The sequence below is a fragment of the Periophthalmus magnuspinnatus genome, chromosome 24, assembly GCF_009829125.3.
Source record: "Periophthalmus magnuspinnatus isolate fPerMag1 chromosome 24, fPerMag1.2.pri, whole genome shotgun sequence".
NCBI lineage: Eukaryota > Metazoa > Chordata > Actinopteri > Gobiiformes > Gobiidae > Periophthalmus > Periophthalmus magnuspinnatus.
Window position 1 is genome coordinate 19,210,224 of NC_047149.1, and position 15,719 is coordinate 19,225,942.

The window sequence follows — 15,719 nt, forward strand, 5'->3', positions numbered from 1 at the left end:
TTTGCATTGTTGTCTGCAGTACCTGGTGATGGACTACTACGTGGGCGGTGACCTCCTGACTCTGCTCAGTAAATTTGAGGACCGTCTTCCAGAAGAGATGGCCAAATTCTACCTGGCCGAGATGGTGCTAGCTATAGACTCTGTCCACCAGCTACACTACGTCCACAGGTATGGCACTTCTAACGGGCTGCATTATCTGTCCATATATGATATATGCTGCAACTATTTGAACATTACATTACAATACAACATTATTTTTGTGATATTTAATACTAAAGCAGGACCAACTTAAGGCTGGGGTGATGACTGAAATCAGACTCAATATTTTAAGTCACTCTTTTATTTAATGCTAATCAAATATATTTCACTGGAACACATGAGGCATGTATATGCTGCAAGGGTTTGGTGACGCATAATTTAATCATAAGAGCTGATCATTTGCAGAGCTTGTTTTGTGATTTTGAAATTTCTCAGATGGAATTGATAATCCTTACAAGAATAACAATAAAAACAATATTGTGACCAATTTTCTCCAAAAATCAACATATTTTGATATTGGTCTAATGTCAACTATATATGCGGTCCAGCCCTCCTTCTAACTGACTGTATCCAAGACTGTCTTTGACCACAGCCCAATGATGGATGCTTCATGGACTGACATGATTCTTTTTGTGGCTTGTTTTCCAGCAGCAGGGTATTACTGTGGTTAATGAAAACAAATGCAGATTGGGAGCACATGTTAGTTGTCAGTCATCACCCAAGTTAGTTTTCAACCACGTAATAATTTCACTGTATTGGCTGATGCTTGATCATTAAATAAAGTTGAGGCTAAGTTCAGTGTCTATAAGAAATAGATTTTTAATTCCACATGTTATGGGTAATGTTGGCTGTCATGTCAGTGTTGGCTTCAGTCTGGCCACTTTGTGCTTTTATTGCTGCTGTTACTTGAGTGACAGTTACGCTAGACCTGCTGGTTCTGGCTATGTTTTTGATTCAGTTTATTTTTGTAAAGCCAGCAGTTGCCTCTTAGAGCTTAACATGATAATTGATTTAACCAACAGAAAGTTAGAAAATCAACAATGAAACAGACATTGGTCAATAAGAAGAAAACAAGTAGCAAATGGATAACTGCCCCAGAGCATTCCCTGTCCTTAGACCCTCCTTCTTGGCAAAGAAAAACTTAAAGAGAAACCTCGAGAAGAACCACAGTGAAGGAGAGATCCACTCACATGGAAGGGCAGGCTACAAATGTGTCCAGGAATAATGCACATCCATTTGCAGTCAGAGTTCAAGTCTTTAGGACCAGAGCCCATTCAAGATTAAGGGTCAGAAGGGGGCTTATCAGAATCTCTAGGGTTTCACAAGGCTGTGTCTTTGTATTGTGTATAAAAGAATCCTAAAATCAAGCTTCATAAGGTATAGTGAGGTTTATGTGTTAATATGTGTTTGATGTGTTGTGTGTGACTAAGCCATGTGTCTGCTTGTCTACCCAAGAGTTGTGCTTTAGAAGGTGGCTTAACACCTGTAAATGAGGGAAGGTTCATTTAACAACTATATATTAACAGTACATAGGGCTGCAATTTGAATGGATGCTATTAGAAAAGTACCATAATATGCAAACAACAAAATATACTGTTTTATTTTGCATAAAATCTGCTAACACTGTAGTTAAGATGTGTACTAGTAACATCTTCTGAAATATAATTCTTGTATTTGTTTGTCCATTCATATTTCAGTTGTTTTTGTAAATTCTTTCAAACTTTGAACTTTAAACTGAATCCTATTATTAAAACATAAATGGCAAATCTTAGTGCAATCGTAATGCTTGTCGGAAAAAATGCAATTAGATATTTTTTGCAAATCGTTCATCTCTAATGGTACATGATTTAAGTTAGGTTTGGTTGATGCTATTAATAGTACTTTACGTTAACTTTGCTTTTTGTTGGAACACCAACACATTGGTGTTCCATATTTTTATTCATACCATATTGTACAACTTAAAGGAATTTCTCATGTTCGCTGTTTAAGCCTTCATTAAATTCAATAGGAAAGAATTCTACATTTTATATCTTACTGGAAGGTCTATATTTAAGCACCCATAAAACTCTATTTCATTGCAGTCCTCTGTTTAGTGTTAGCTGTCATGTCTTGAGTTGCCTTTGTATCCTCTTCCTGCTTCCACTTTACACACCACAGCCACTCTCACTCATTTGGCTGCATTGAAACAAACCACCTCAAAGTGGTCTGTTCTCAGTCTGTAGACCCTCTCAATCCATTTTCTCCTATGGCGTTGATGCCAAAGGAATCCATGGGTTATTGAAGATGCCCCTGGGAATGGAAGTCAGCCCGGAAGTGGTCACGTTGGCATGTTAACATAATTACAGTGTTGCATTTCACAGGGGACCCGTGACAGCAATTTGGACAAGATGGTTCGACAACAAGGGAGGGTCTAAAGTGGAGATAAATCCAGTGAGAGAAAGAATGGAGGGGGAGGAGCAGTCTGGGTGTGCTTGCTGTTGTGCTTTTGTTATAATGTAAAAGTCATTGAAAATTCATTTCAGAAAAGAAAACTAAAAGAAAAGCTAAAATGGATATAATTCAGGTTTTCCTCAACACTAGAATTTTGTACTATTGAAAATCCTAGACCACACATGGGCAAACTGTGGCCCTGAGGACACACACGGCCCTTTGGGTTTATTAATCCAGCCCACCGAATGTGAGGAAATTATATTAAAATAGATAAGGGTAAACCTTGTTCAACAAGTTGTTGATCTTTTGGCACTTGATAAAACTTAATGAGTTTTTCTACTGTGTTTATTTAAGTAAAGTTTAATAAATTAATTATTAATTTAATTATTGCATATTCATGCTTTGCTATATATATATATATATATATATATATATATATATATATATATATATATATATATATATATATATCTCCCCAATTATACAATTTTCTCACAAAATTTTAATTGTAACCATGATGTGGAAAGGTGTGCTCTTTTGGTTTACCAATTTTTTATACTTCTATATTTTAGATTTTAATATATAGCTCCATACTCTACTCATGTTTAAATAACTGAAACACAGGCAGATTGCAATGATTTTATTAATACTGTATAGTCATTGATACACATTTGAGTTAACTTCAACAAAACCATATTTTGCTGTTTTGATCTAAAGAGACATCAAAAGCTCCAAAGACATTTTCATGTAAATCTATACATTGCGAACAGGGAGAGCCACAAATTACATGGTGTTATATTGGGATGTAGAAGTGTATGGAAAAGCCAAAATGCTCAGAAGGGAGGGGGAGCGTCCCTCAGTGGTGGACTCTTTTGGGACAGTAATAATGGGGTAAGCAGTGACATGTGTGGGCGGGGGTGTGGTGGTGCTTAGCCCTCTGTGCAGGCTCTCCCATGGGAGATCCTGCTTGCCCAGAGGAGGGGGAGAGAGAGAGAGCGAGAGAGGAGGGTGTGTGCTTATCAGTGCCTGTTGTACCATATCATTCACCTGTGACTCAAGGGACAGTGCATTAACCCCATCATTAAAGCTCCCTAATGTATGTTTTAACTACATCACATCAGTTACTCAATTACAAGCAAAACTATGCAATTTGTGGCAATACTGTAGTTTTTATTTTGAGACACCAGTTTTCTCCTTGGGAATTTTCCATTGGATATTTTGACATATTCACCCCCAATGAGATCTATAAGTGTTTTTAATTTCTGTATATTTAGATTTAGAGACTATAATTGCAGGAGTCATTCTCCCATTAACATTTAAATTACAGTGCTACAAATAATCTACAAAGACTATCAGAATCAGAATCAGAATCAGAAGACTTTTATTGCCATAGTCTGTGAACACAGTTCACAAACTAGGAACTTGATACGGTGAAAAAGTGCAACATAAACACACTGAATAAATACAAATACAAATAAGAGCATGCACAAAGTTAAAAAGATATGCTTAAAAAATCAAATGAAATACTTAAAGGGAAAAAATATGTACAATAGCAGCATCAGAACAACAGTGCAAAGTGGCTTATTAAAGTGACCGGTGTTATAAAGTGTCCAGTTTAGTGCAGATATTATAGAGTGTTCATGAGACAAACAGCAGAGGGGAAGAAACTGTTCTTATGGCGAGAGGTTCTGGTCCCAATGGACCGTAGCCTCCTGCCAGAGGGAAGTGGCTCAAATAGTCCATGTCCAGGGTGAGAGGTGTCAGCTGCTATACGGCCTGCTCGCCCCCGAGTCCTGGAGACGTACAGGTCCTGTATAGATGGAAGGCTGCAGCCAATCACCATATACATACAATTGTAAAAAACATAAAAGATCTATAGCTTTCAGTACCATCTGGTTAGGTTAGAATAGCTGTTGCATTTATGTTTGACATGATATCTATTTATATTTTTTATTTCCCCATAACACTTTCCCACCCCTAAAACCTTTGCCATTCCAAAAACCCGCATCTTATTTAGTGATTCATATTGATTGAGTTGCGTGCTTTCATCAAATAAACATCTTATTACATTTATCTTTTTGAAGTATGTGACCTAGGTTTAATGGCCCCACACTTTAAAATTATAATTTCCTTTCCCTATCTGGGTGACACTGATGAAGCTGAAAAGGGCCTACATGAAAGCACTCGGGTCAACCTTCTGTCCGCAGAGGGCTGTCCCATGGGAGATGGAGTGTGCTGGGCTATTGCAATGGCAGCCTGTGTCTTATTCAGTGGTCAGTGATCCGCCTGCCCTCCCCGTGGGCCTTAGCAGAGCGTGAATAGGCAGTCAGGCTGCCTTTGTGCCTTTGAGCCTCACAGCTGTCCGCCCCGCAGAGAAAGTGATTGGCCCTATCGGATAGAGCAGCTAGAAAAGGGTGGGGGATGGGAGATTCAGGGGTTTGAACACAACAAAACATATTAAAGATATGGTTATACTTTTGTTGTCACGATAGTAAAATTTCAAACTTGATTTTGATACTAAGGAATTGGCTTCATGCTCATTTCTGATTTCAATACCACAATAATGATAGTAAGGCCATTTTTAGATGATATAATGTATCGTCTAAAACACAAAATAACTGATTCAGTAGTTGGGTAGCTCAAAAGGAAGGTCAAATTTTCAATAGTGATACGAGTTACATTAGAACAAAAATAAATGCTTTAAATCTTTAAATAAATGCATTTTGTCATGTGTTTCATTCCAATTCTTTTATTTTAATCAAAAGCAGATGGCACAAGTATATGATTGATATTTGAATATATGTGTAGTAAGAATACTGAGGTTAGCACTGCCAGGCTGGAGGCCAAGAGGAAGACCAAAGAGGAGATTTGTAGATGTAGTGAAAGAGGACTTAAGGTTGGTGAGTGAGAAAAGAGAAGGAAATGAACAGATTTAACAGACAGGAAAAGATGACTGTATATTGAACTACTTTACTTCTGTCTACTGCTTGAACATATGAATTCAGTGTCTTTGCTGTATAGTTTCAGTCAACCTAGTGCTAACTAAGCACAATGACCAAGTATTACCCAGCCACTGACACAACATTTAAGTGTATTGTCTCATATTTCTATTGAGATTATATGGCAGTTTAATTACATCACTTCATTACATCATCTCCTCAGTGAGAGCCTGGGGTTTGTCATGTAAATTGGACAAGAAATTTGAGTACAGTCTCAGCTCAAGAAGGCACTCTTGCATTATCTAGCTTTTAACACAGAGTGAGTTGTGTGGTCTTCTGTATTGTTTATTATTTAAGTGTATTTTACTTATTTATTGCTATTTTATGGATTTATGGTTTTGCTTTTATTAGATGTGATTGTGTTCATTGTTTTAAGACTAGTAAGACTAAATTTAACATTTATACCTTTTGTTGTTTTCTCTGTCTCTGTGTAGCACTTTGCCACTGTTTGGTTTGTAAAATATGCTATATAAATAATGTTGATTTTAATATAGTGATCCAGAATCCTTGTAGCTTGTAGCATCTGTTGTGACTGTAAACTGGTTCATTGGCAGTGTTTTTTTGTATTGACGATCTCAGTGACAATTGTGAGCTGTATTATTGATCAGCACCATGTGCCACTCCACAGACCAGTGACTCAGAGGAAGCACTTAGGGACACTTCAGTCAACAAAGTGCTTCCTGTCATTTTGTCTGTACAGGTAAAATACTTAGCCCATGCCTCTTCTAATACTGTAATATAATGTTGGAATCAGCTGTATATTGTTGGATTCATGCAGACTTAGAAAGTTTTCTTTTAAATCTATGGAATTATATGAATGATTGGCACGCTAGAATAATAAAAACTACTATAAACAATTAGTTCTTGCACAACAGCTCCTGGTAACCTCTTCATTAGCATCACTACTTCCTGTTCAATTGTATCTCCGAGGGTTTTGCAGAGTCATGCTAAAATTGATAAATATTTTAAAGATAAGACGATGGCCAGGGAGCTTCGAGTGGACGTCACTGACAGCACTTCTGTGTTTAGATAGAGGGATGTTTGTGTCACTCCTGCAAATTTTGAGACATACGAAAAATTTTAAAACAACACCACAAATTTAAGTATTCTGCCTGTAAAAATAACTGGATAGTCTTTATTTTATGATAATTTTGAATTTAATAGGTTGTTTATTTTGTTTTTTGATTTTACTAAAAGTGACTGTTAGCCTTGACACACAATGAGCTAGCCATTATATCCATTCAAACTATGGTGGATTGTCAGAAATTACATTAACTTGATTTTATCACTCAAGCACATTTAGAACACTTTATATTCACTGTAGCAGTGAAGGATATGTCCAATGTATAGAACTGCATACAGATATATAACAGTTTGTCTAACCTGGGGTTAAAACACTTACATCACATAACATGGACAGACTGCTCACCTAAACATGAAAATGTCTTTTTGCACATTTGAGCTGTAGAGGGTTGAATAATTTGCATACTATCCACTAAGGAGTTTCCTTAGGATATGATTAGTTTAGAAAGGGTTTACTCTACTATCCTGCTTGGGGTACAATGGCATAAAGTGGTCTTAAATCTTATTGGCCTTAACACAGACTGTATCTTTATCTCTTAGCTGAGGCCAGAAGTCAAAAGTGATGTTCTGTGTGAATGACTGTCCATCTGCAGGCAAACAGGCCTATTTGTGTGTAAATGTGTGTGTGTTTACGTGGTTATGTATTTGTGTGTGGTTGTGTGTTGGAGAAGTGCGGTCCAGATGGTCTCTACAGATGGATGCTGGTCTTAGAAGAGATTACCGCTCTCTATTCTGGTCTCTGCTCCTGAAGACCGCAGGAGCCCAGTGACACAGTAGCCCAATTAGCCACGCTAACTAGCCTAGCAAGGGCTACCGGCAGTTTGCCTGTTGTTAATGTAATTTTTTTTTAATCCTGATGTAATTATCGATATTGCATAGGTCCAAAGCTAAATTTATTCACTATAAACCCTATTTTTATTTTAGGTGGCAGAAAGGAGAAGGATGTTTTGGGTAGTTAGAGGCCAAGCTAACCACTGCCTGGTTTAGCTGCACTGGTGTAGCCTCTTATGTCCCTTTCATGCTTATTGTCTACCACACAAATGCAGGAAGTCAAAGGTCAGCCATGTTGCGGGTAATGGCGAACTAAAGTTAGGCCAGCCACATAGGCACCTAATTATGTCACTAGAATGTGTGTTGCCATTTTTATTATAGGACTCACAAGTATTTAGTGAATTTTGTCCATAAGGCAGAAAGACAATGTGTATAGAGTTTATGAGACTTGACAGTGAATTACTATTTAATATATAGGAAGTATGTTAGCCACTTGAAGCCTCTGCGTGTCAACTTGCAGGTTTGTTTTATTGTTGAGTTGTTATCCGTCAAGAAAACATCAAAGAAAATTGTGATAGAAAAATGTCTAGAAAATTGAAAGTGAATGACCATTTCATTTGAGTAACTGCAATGTAATGTATGAATGTTATCTCTTCCATGTCATACAATTCTATATAATATGATAACTATTTTCAGACAGTAGGCAGGGTGGCTTATGTTTTCTTCTTTCAAGTAGGACCAGATTTGCACTTTGATTTTGTCCAGGGTTCCCCATTTAACTTAATGTTTTCCATATTGACAGCTTATTGCTGATTTTAGTCAAAAAGTTTCTTAAGGACACATCCCAGCAATTATACCAAGCCCCAAATTATCTTGTCCAAGTCCATTTCTTTGTAATGAGCTTTGAAATGTTTTTGGTTCTTGTTTATTTTGACTGCCAAGTTGTTGTGCCATTAGATTATTTTCATGCATGGCTGTACAGTTACTAGGCTTAAAATTGTCAATATGGAACTAATTTAAAAGATTGAGTCGGTTTCATTGTGTTGACTGTAATCATATGATCTAATATCGTAATTGAGCTATTTAAATCAATTATATCAAGGTACCACAAACCCCCACACTCATTTTTAATACAAAACTTTTGAAACTTGCATTGAAAACTTATTGTTAAACTAATACATTTCATTAGAGATAATTGTGCTCCATGTGCTATTACAAAAGCAAGTAAATGGTAACGTTTGATGTGACAAAACTACTCTTTGAAGAATAATTTACTCCAAAATGTTACTAAATTTAACCATACTTCCGGCTTCTGCTTCGTATCCATATGGAACCAATTGTTTCTATGAATTGTAGTGCTAGATATAGAGTGCTAATATATCACTGAAGCTTATATGCATTAAACACTATCCCTATATTAGCCACATCTGTTAGCAGCTGTGTAAAAGGTTGGAGAGTTAGCAGGTCTTCTGGCAAACCCCGCACTTGTGGCTTATTAGATGGTACTATTAACGCTACTGGAAAATAACAGGGGGCTTCACAGCTTGCTTTGAAGGCCTTCAGCAGAAGACAGGGACATCAAAGTTCCCTTTCAAGCTGCTTTATATGTCTCACAAGAACAATCTCCCCCTACCAGGCTTGGTCTAGTATATTTCATGTCTTAAAAGAAGAATTTGAGAAGAAATAAAGCAGCATTTTCAACTTTTATTTGATTGAATGTACAGATTGATTACTAGGCCAGACTCTGTCGTATTGATTCTTGTCTATCAGGATGTGCTGGGCTGTTTCAAGGTCAAATCTATTAATCTAATCAACAGCTGTTTAATGATGTGGTTCTTCATGCTTCCCGGAGCGAATGGGGCCTCTCTGTGTGTCTGATGGTTTCCTCAAAGTGCTCCTGTTTTCCCCATTAACTTCATCTTTCAGACACAGGTTAGCCCTGCAGCTCTGTACTCCTAACCAAGATCTCACAAAAGGTATGAACATGGGTATTTAGTGTTGTTCCCCACTGTTCCAGATGAGTTGATTTATTGAATCGGCAAAAGCAAAGTTGCTACATTTATCATTTTCAACTATATGGTTGAGATTAAAGAGGGGGTATTATTCAACATAGACCTTTTCAAGCTTCCTACCAATGTTGTTCCCTCAATAAAAATGTTGTTCCCTCAATAAAAACATACCTGAAGAGGTTTTATGTCATCCATGTTCGGCAATGTAGTGTCCTCTCCTGAGCCTTATTTCAACCTTCCTTATGCTAATAAATCCATACGTCTTTGTTAATGTGTTGATTTTGGTGAATATAGCATTTTCAATAAAAGGTAACATGGTGATCTAAATATGTTGTGTCAGCAGTTAATACCCCATAGAAATGTAAGTACCCCCTCTTTAAGATTACAGTACACTTAGGGAATTTATCCTGTTTTTGACCCATTCTTCAATACTGTTGGACTCGGGTGCAGGGGACCCATTTCCAAATCTTGATCAGGACTATCTTATCTTATTTTACCTATACATATATTACTTCTTATCCCAAGAGCCACCTTTGGATATGTCTTGAAAATTGTAATTTTTCCATAACATCTGTAATAAATTTGGTTTGTCTAATGTAGATGGATGTAGGCATTAGCAAGAATAGACGAGTTCATTACTACAGCTAAGGGAAGGTGCAATGTCTGTCTGAGTGCCATCACAAGACGTGTTTTAAGGTGAGAACATTTCATGATCTTGCGCATGACGATTAAGGATTAACACTGGCAATGCTGGCACTGAAAGCTGCTAATGTGTGCGCTGTGACTTGGCAACGCGGGTTTATTTTAAGCCCACATCACGAGACGGAAATAGCACCGGCTCTGTTTCCAAACCTGTGACTGCCATTGTCTGCTGCTTTATTGATTCAGTGTAGGGTTTGTACTAGGCCTGTGATATTTTGGCATGTGATATTTGTGTATGTTTGACTGTGGGAGTGCCCTTGTGTTGAAAAGGGGGCTCAGACTCGGGGTACAACATGTCCCGCCCTCTGGGGAAATCTCTGGAGTGGTCAGACAGGGACACTCTATATTTGGACTTTTAACAGTGGCATACAGTCTGTTTCATACCAGTGCACCAGTGATACATGGTCAGGGGGGGCTTTCACTGAGCTGCGGATTTTGGCTTTGGGCAAGTCTGAAAGCAGCATTGAATGTTCGATTCATACAGCCAATGCATTTATGAGCATGTTTAGAAAATACATTTACAACCATTCAGTAACTAAGGACAATTTACAGATACTTATAACTAGGGTTGTCAAAAGTATCAAACATTTTATTTTGTTTATTAAATTTTTCTTCATTTATACAGGGGAACCCAATGAGCGCCCTGTTTAAAAAACAAACAAAACAAGTCAATATAAAACATTAAAAACAGGTGGAGGTGTGTGTATAAAAATTTGTTATCAGATTATTCACTTCCGATTGTGTTATCTCCAACTCTAGTTTTGCCATTCTTTGAAGCGTGTTCCATTTTTGTGAAGCAAAACAGCTAAAAATCCTCTTTCCATCGCAGTTCTGGTGCGGCTAGTCCTTGGACTTATATTGTCATGTGATCTGGTATTAAATGTTCGGTATCAAAGATTAACAAGAAGGTGAGGTATTCTGGCAATTTTTGAAGTAGTCCCTTATAGATAAATTTCATACAGTGCTGTTCTATTCTGACAGACAGTGATGGACAACCCACCTTTTTGTAGAGAATACAGTGAAATAAGATAGTAATCGATACTAAAACTAGTATTGAAATTAGATACTCATTCGAGCAGGTATTGATACAAAAAGTCAGATTCACAAAATAGAAATTAACCTTTCCTGAATAGATTTAGTGATCTTGAGCTGAATCAGAAAAAGACAATAAACTAGTATATACCCATGGAATACTATGGAGCCTACCTAGACTGCATGTCAATATATAGGGATGCACTGATACATCCAATATCAACCGATTCCAGTGCAAAAATAAAGTAAGACAAAAATAAGATGACTTCAATTATGTTATGTAGCTGTTATTTATCTCTGATAACTACAGTACAGCTCTATAGAAAAAGTTTAAAAACTTCAAACGTTCTGAGACTGGACCAACTATGACCAGAAAATAGTCTTATTACATCACTTTATATCTCCAGCCAGGATATCTACTGATCTGATGTTTGGAAACCAATATCCAATTTGGTGCTAATCAGTATTAGTATTTTCTTTGCATCGATCTGACAGTGGTATTGTATAGAAGCATTGGCGTTGAGTATGAAGTCTATTCCTTAGTTTTTAATTAGTTTGAAATTTTAGTCTCGCCATTTGTGACAACAATACAAGTAGTACCCAAATAGGACCTGGTATCAGCTATGATAAGGGTCAAAGCAACAGACTACCAGTAGATTATCAGTTCAATGTCAACTACCTAATTAGACACAAAAACCTATGGTGTAAATTCTGCAAATTATGTGACAAGAAATCTTATTTTATATTCAGATTTAGATCCAATTGGAAATATTTATTCCAACAATTTTATACTATTTTGACTTTGCAGTGTATAAGAATGCACACTTCTGGTAAGATAATAAAAACAGATTAAAATGCAAATCAGTCATGTTTGTTGTGCAAGGTTTTGTTTCCTGCAGATAAACCCAATAATTACAACGATATTAACCATAAACCACACCAGAACATCTGCTTTGTGAATATCAAGGAGCAATCATTTTTGTACCATAGAGTTTTAGCTTTCCTTCCTTCCCAATATTACTCGATGGACCTTTCCGAATGCTATGACGTCAAATGAGCACGGACCTATTGTAAACAGTCGTAAGCTGCTGTAATATGGAGCAGATGAAATCCTGAAGACAAGGGGGTTTGCCACAATCAGAGAGAATGGCAGTGTCTTCTTTCGCTGTCTATGCACTCCACTAATACATTGGTTTAAACAGGGGTATGGGGGAGTTGGGCATAAGGACCTTTTTTAAACCTAGGGAGGTTGTTTACACGTTGCATATTTTCTTCAAATGGAACAAGTTTGTGAGTCAAAAACATGGCTTGCTTTTTGCACAAGTGAAAATGGATACTTTAAACATACGTCATGCATAATTTTCATTCTGTGCAGCTATTCCCAATGCTCCAATCCATCTACTTCTCCATGTTTGTTCTTTCTCTGGGCAGTTTTCACCTGTCATTGAGCTGATAAATGAATACGAGGAAATTGCACTTAATTCCTCTACAAATATACTTGAATTATTAAGGACTAATGGTACAAGTTCAGGCAGCTCTTTTTCCCTTGGTATTTTAATTTTGATGTTTGTTTAGTTAAAGGATCTGACTGTACTTTGTGTGTTTTGAAAGTCATTTTTTATTTTCTTACACTAGTACTGGTACTTTTGTTTAAAAATGTCAAGGTAGTGGTCTCCAGGTGCACAATATCTGATTATGGTTCAAAGCACTTAACCTAAAACAAATCAACCACCTTTCCATAGTTTTCCATAGTAACTGGTGCATAATTGGCACACTATTAGCAAATTTCTATTGACTATTTGGCCTAAACCAAATAATGTAAGTTTAATACCCATCCAAAACATGATTTGACTTGCATTTTAAATCAAAGTTAATTGCACTAGTTTGAATTTTTGCTTTCTGAGTCCTTATGTTTATTTAAAATATCTTTATGTAACATTTCTGCTTTCTCCACACCGAGACATGATTGCATTACATTAAACTTTGTGGTGGTGGGTCTGTTATATGCTTGTCTCCATGGCGATATTGCTTTACTGGGAATGTTCCACAATATGGCACAGTAACCATGTTTTTGTACAAAAAAATCCCTTGCACAAAATCCATTCTTGCTGTGAAAAGGTTTGGCTCTTCACTATCGGACTTGGTTGGTTGCTGTCTCTTGCTTGTCTCAATAGATATAGGTATGTTTAATGCCATACTGCGTAACATTTGGGCAACAGGTGGGGAAAGCAATATCTCCAGGGAGACACGCAAGTAGCGGACCCACCACCAGAAAGTTACACAAAGTTTGTGTTTAGTCAAAAAGTATGATAAAATATTTGATCTTCTAATGAGTTTTGTCTGTCCTCTTTTCTTTTCTTCCAGGGACATTAAGCCAGATAACATCTTACTGGACATGAACGGCCACATCCGCTTGGCTGACTTTGGCTCCTGCCTCAAACTCATGGAGGATGGAACGGTGAGTGTAACCACAGAGCGCTGCAGTGGCATCCCAGAGTCCAAGGCAAACATACCAGCGCTGCATTGACCCCTCAACCCCCCCGCCATCCCACAACCCACTCTGTGTGCTTTTTAGGATTCACACAATAGTCTTTGCACAAAAACATACAAGTGGTTACATAAACTGCAAGAGTAGTTCAATAATAGTGCTTGGGTTCAGGAAAAGGATGAGTGCTTAGTCTATTTTTTACACCTATGAATTGCATATCCTAAAGCAACACTAAGCAACTTTCCAGATAGATTTTTTTTTCTATTCCATTTCTTTTTTATATTACATTTTCAGCAGCCGTACTATAATTATCATGTGGCCCAACAACTTGTATACTAACATTTAATACGAAATAAATAAATAACTTTAGTTTCATGTTGTTTGGCTACCAAGTTAAGGTTAAAGTAAAAGTTATACTTAAATCCTATAGGAAGATTTGTCCACCCATTTCACATTCAAAGAGGGGGTCAAATGCACGACCGCTGTGTACCACTTCGGGACACATCTCCAGCTCTTGATCTACACTTTCATCAGGACTCTTAGCTCTAAAAATGCCTATTTTGCATATCGATCATTGACATTATAATTGAAGCTAACTTTAGTAAAGCTATGCAGCTTTCTGTTTGCTTTCTTTGTATTTGCGAACAGTTCTGTTTGTTCTGGCTTTATGAATGTCCCATTGAGCTGAAGATTTAATTTGATTTCATGATTTGCCTCGAAGAAACCTCCAAAACGGCTCCACTTGATCAGAGCAGAGACAGTACCACTCAAGCTGTGTGTGCATGAGGGAGTTTATCATTCAGAGGGGGCCAACACTCAATACGGCCTTTGTTTATCGGCTGTTGTGGGGGATCGTTTCCATCTTCCACACTTCCACAACTCAGCTGTTTCTCGTCAATGCGTTCATTATCACTCAGGCCGTGCTCCTCTGTTGTGAATGAGATTTCTATGGGGGACATATTTCGCGGCTATTGTTTTTTCAGAATCGAGAATGTGGTGATGTCATCCACTCACATCCAGGGCAGGAGCAAGTGTTACTGTTGTTCATGGGTGGGCGACGGGTAGCATCAAATTCTTATCACAATTTTCTTCGAGCATATTACAATTTCTATTTATAAAAATGCCTATAAACTTGACAAGCAGCTGTAAATTGGCCTTTAAGATGCAATTAAAGCTGTACTGTGTGGCTTTTCATGTAAAGTTCCACGTGTGTTTCTCCATGGAGATGCCACAAAGCAAAGTTATAGGTCAGATCTGTGTAGAGGCAAGCCAATGTGTTTAATCTTTTGCCAGTATAAAAATATGTGTAGTTCAATAAATGCAAGTTAGGTAGATATTAAGAACTTTATTACATTATTTAGTCAACCACACCCTTAAAGCAGTACAAGCAGTAATGTTGGGCCCGGTCTCAGTGAATCATTATAGGCCTGTAGAATGTTATGTCGTCATCTAAAACCTGTCTCTCCCCTAGGTCCAGTCTTCAGTCGCGGTCGGGACTCCTGACTACATCTCCCCAGAAATCCTTCAGGCCATGGAGGACGGGAAGGGCAAGTATGGGCCTGAATGCGACTGGTGGTCCCTGGGGGTCTGCATGTACGAGATGTTGTACGGAGAGACGCCCTTCTATGCAGAGAGTCTTGTGGAGACCTATGGGAAAATCATGAACCACAAGGTAACGAGCTGTAGGAGAGGGGTTTTACGGGTGACATTGAATGCGCATTTTCTCTAGACACTTTTGCAGTTCTGGTTAAGACCTGGTTTTCAACACTTGTCTTGTCCTGATTTAGAGCTGGTTTAGTCCTGCTTTTAAAATGTTGTTTTTGATCTAGTTTAAACTTGATTAGTTCAATTCAATACTAATTTACCCCTGGTTTACAGATTTTTAAATTCTGATTTTGATATGGTTTAGTTCTAGTTTATTCATTAGGTAAGTAAAAGACAAGCACCCCTTTCTGATTTAAAAAGTCAACCTAAAAATTGTGAAAAGGGTCCACACAACTTGGTTCTAGTTGAGTCATGATTTTGCCAAAATTTACAAGATTGGAAAGAGTGAATATTTTCAGGTTTGTGCTTTTTTGATAGTAAAAAAAAAAAATCTAAATATTTAAAACATGTATTTCTCATAAAATATTGAAGTAAAAACGTATTATAACTGGTCTTTAAATA

At 37.3% G+C, this 15,719-nt stretch overlaps 1 protein-coding gene across 5 annotated transcripts in view; it reads left to right on the forward strand.

Moving 5' to 3' along the window:
* The window catches only part of cdc42bpab (CDC42 binding protein kinase alpha (DMPK-like) b), an 83,008-nt gene that overhangs the window by 37,139 nt on the left and 30,150 nt on the right, over positions 1-15,719 (forward strand). For all 5 annotated transcript variants that reach the window (XM_055232104.1, XM_055232106.1, XM_055232105.1 and 2 more), the window contains exons 6-8: positions 20-168; positions 13,430-13,523; positions 15,025-15,225. In XM_055232104.1, coding sequence (XP_055088079.1) covers positions 20-168; positions 13,430-13,523; positions 15,025-15,225 — 444 coding nt within the window. The remainder of the gene's footprint in view (positions 1-19; positions 169-13,429; positions 13,524-15,024; positions 15,226-15,719) is intronic.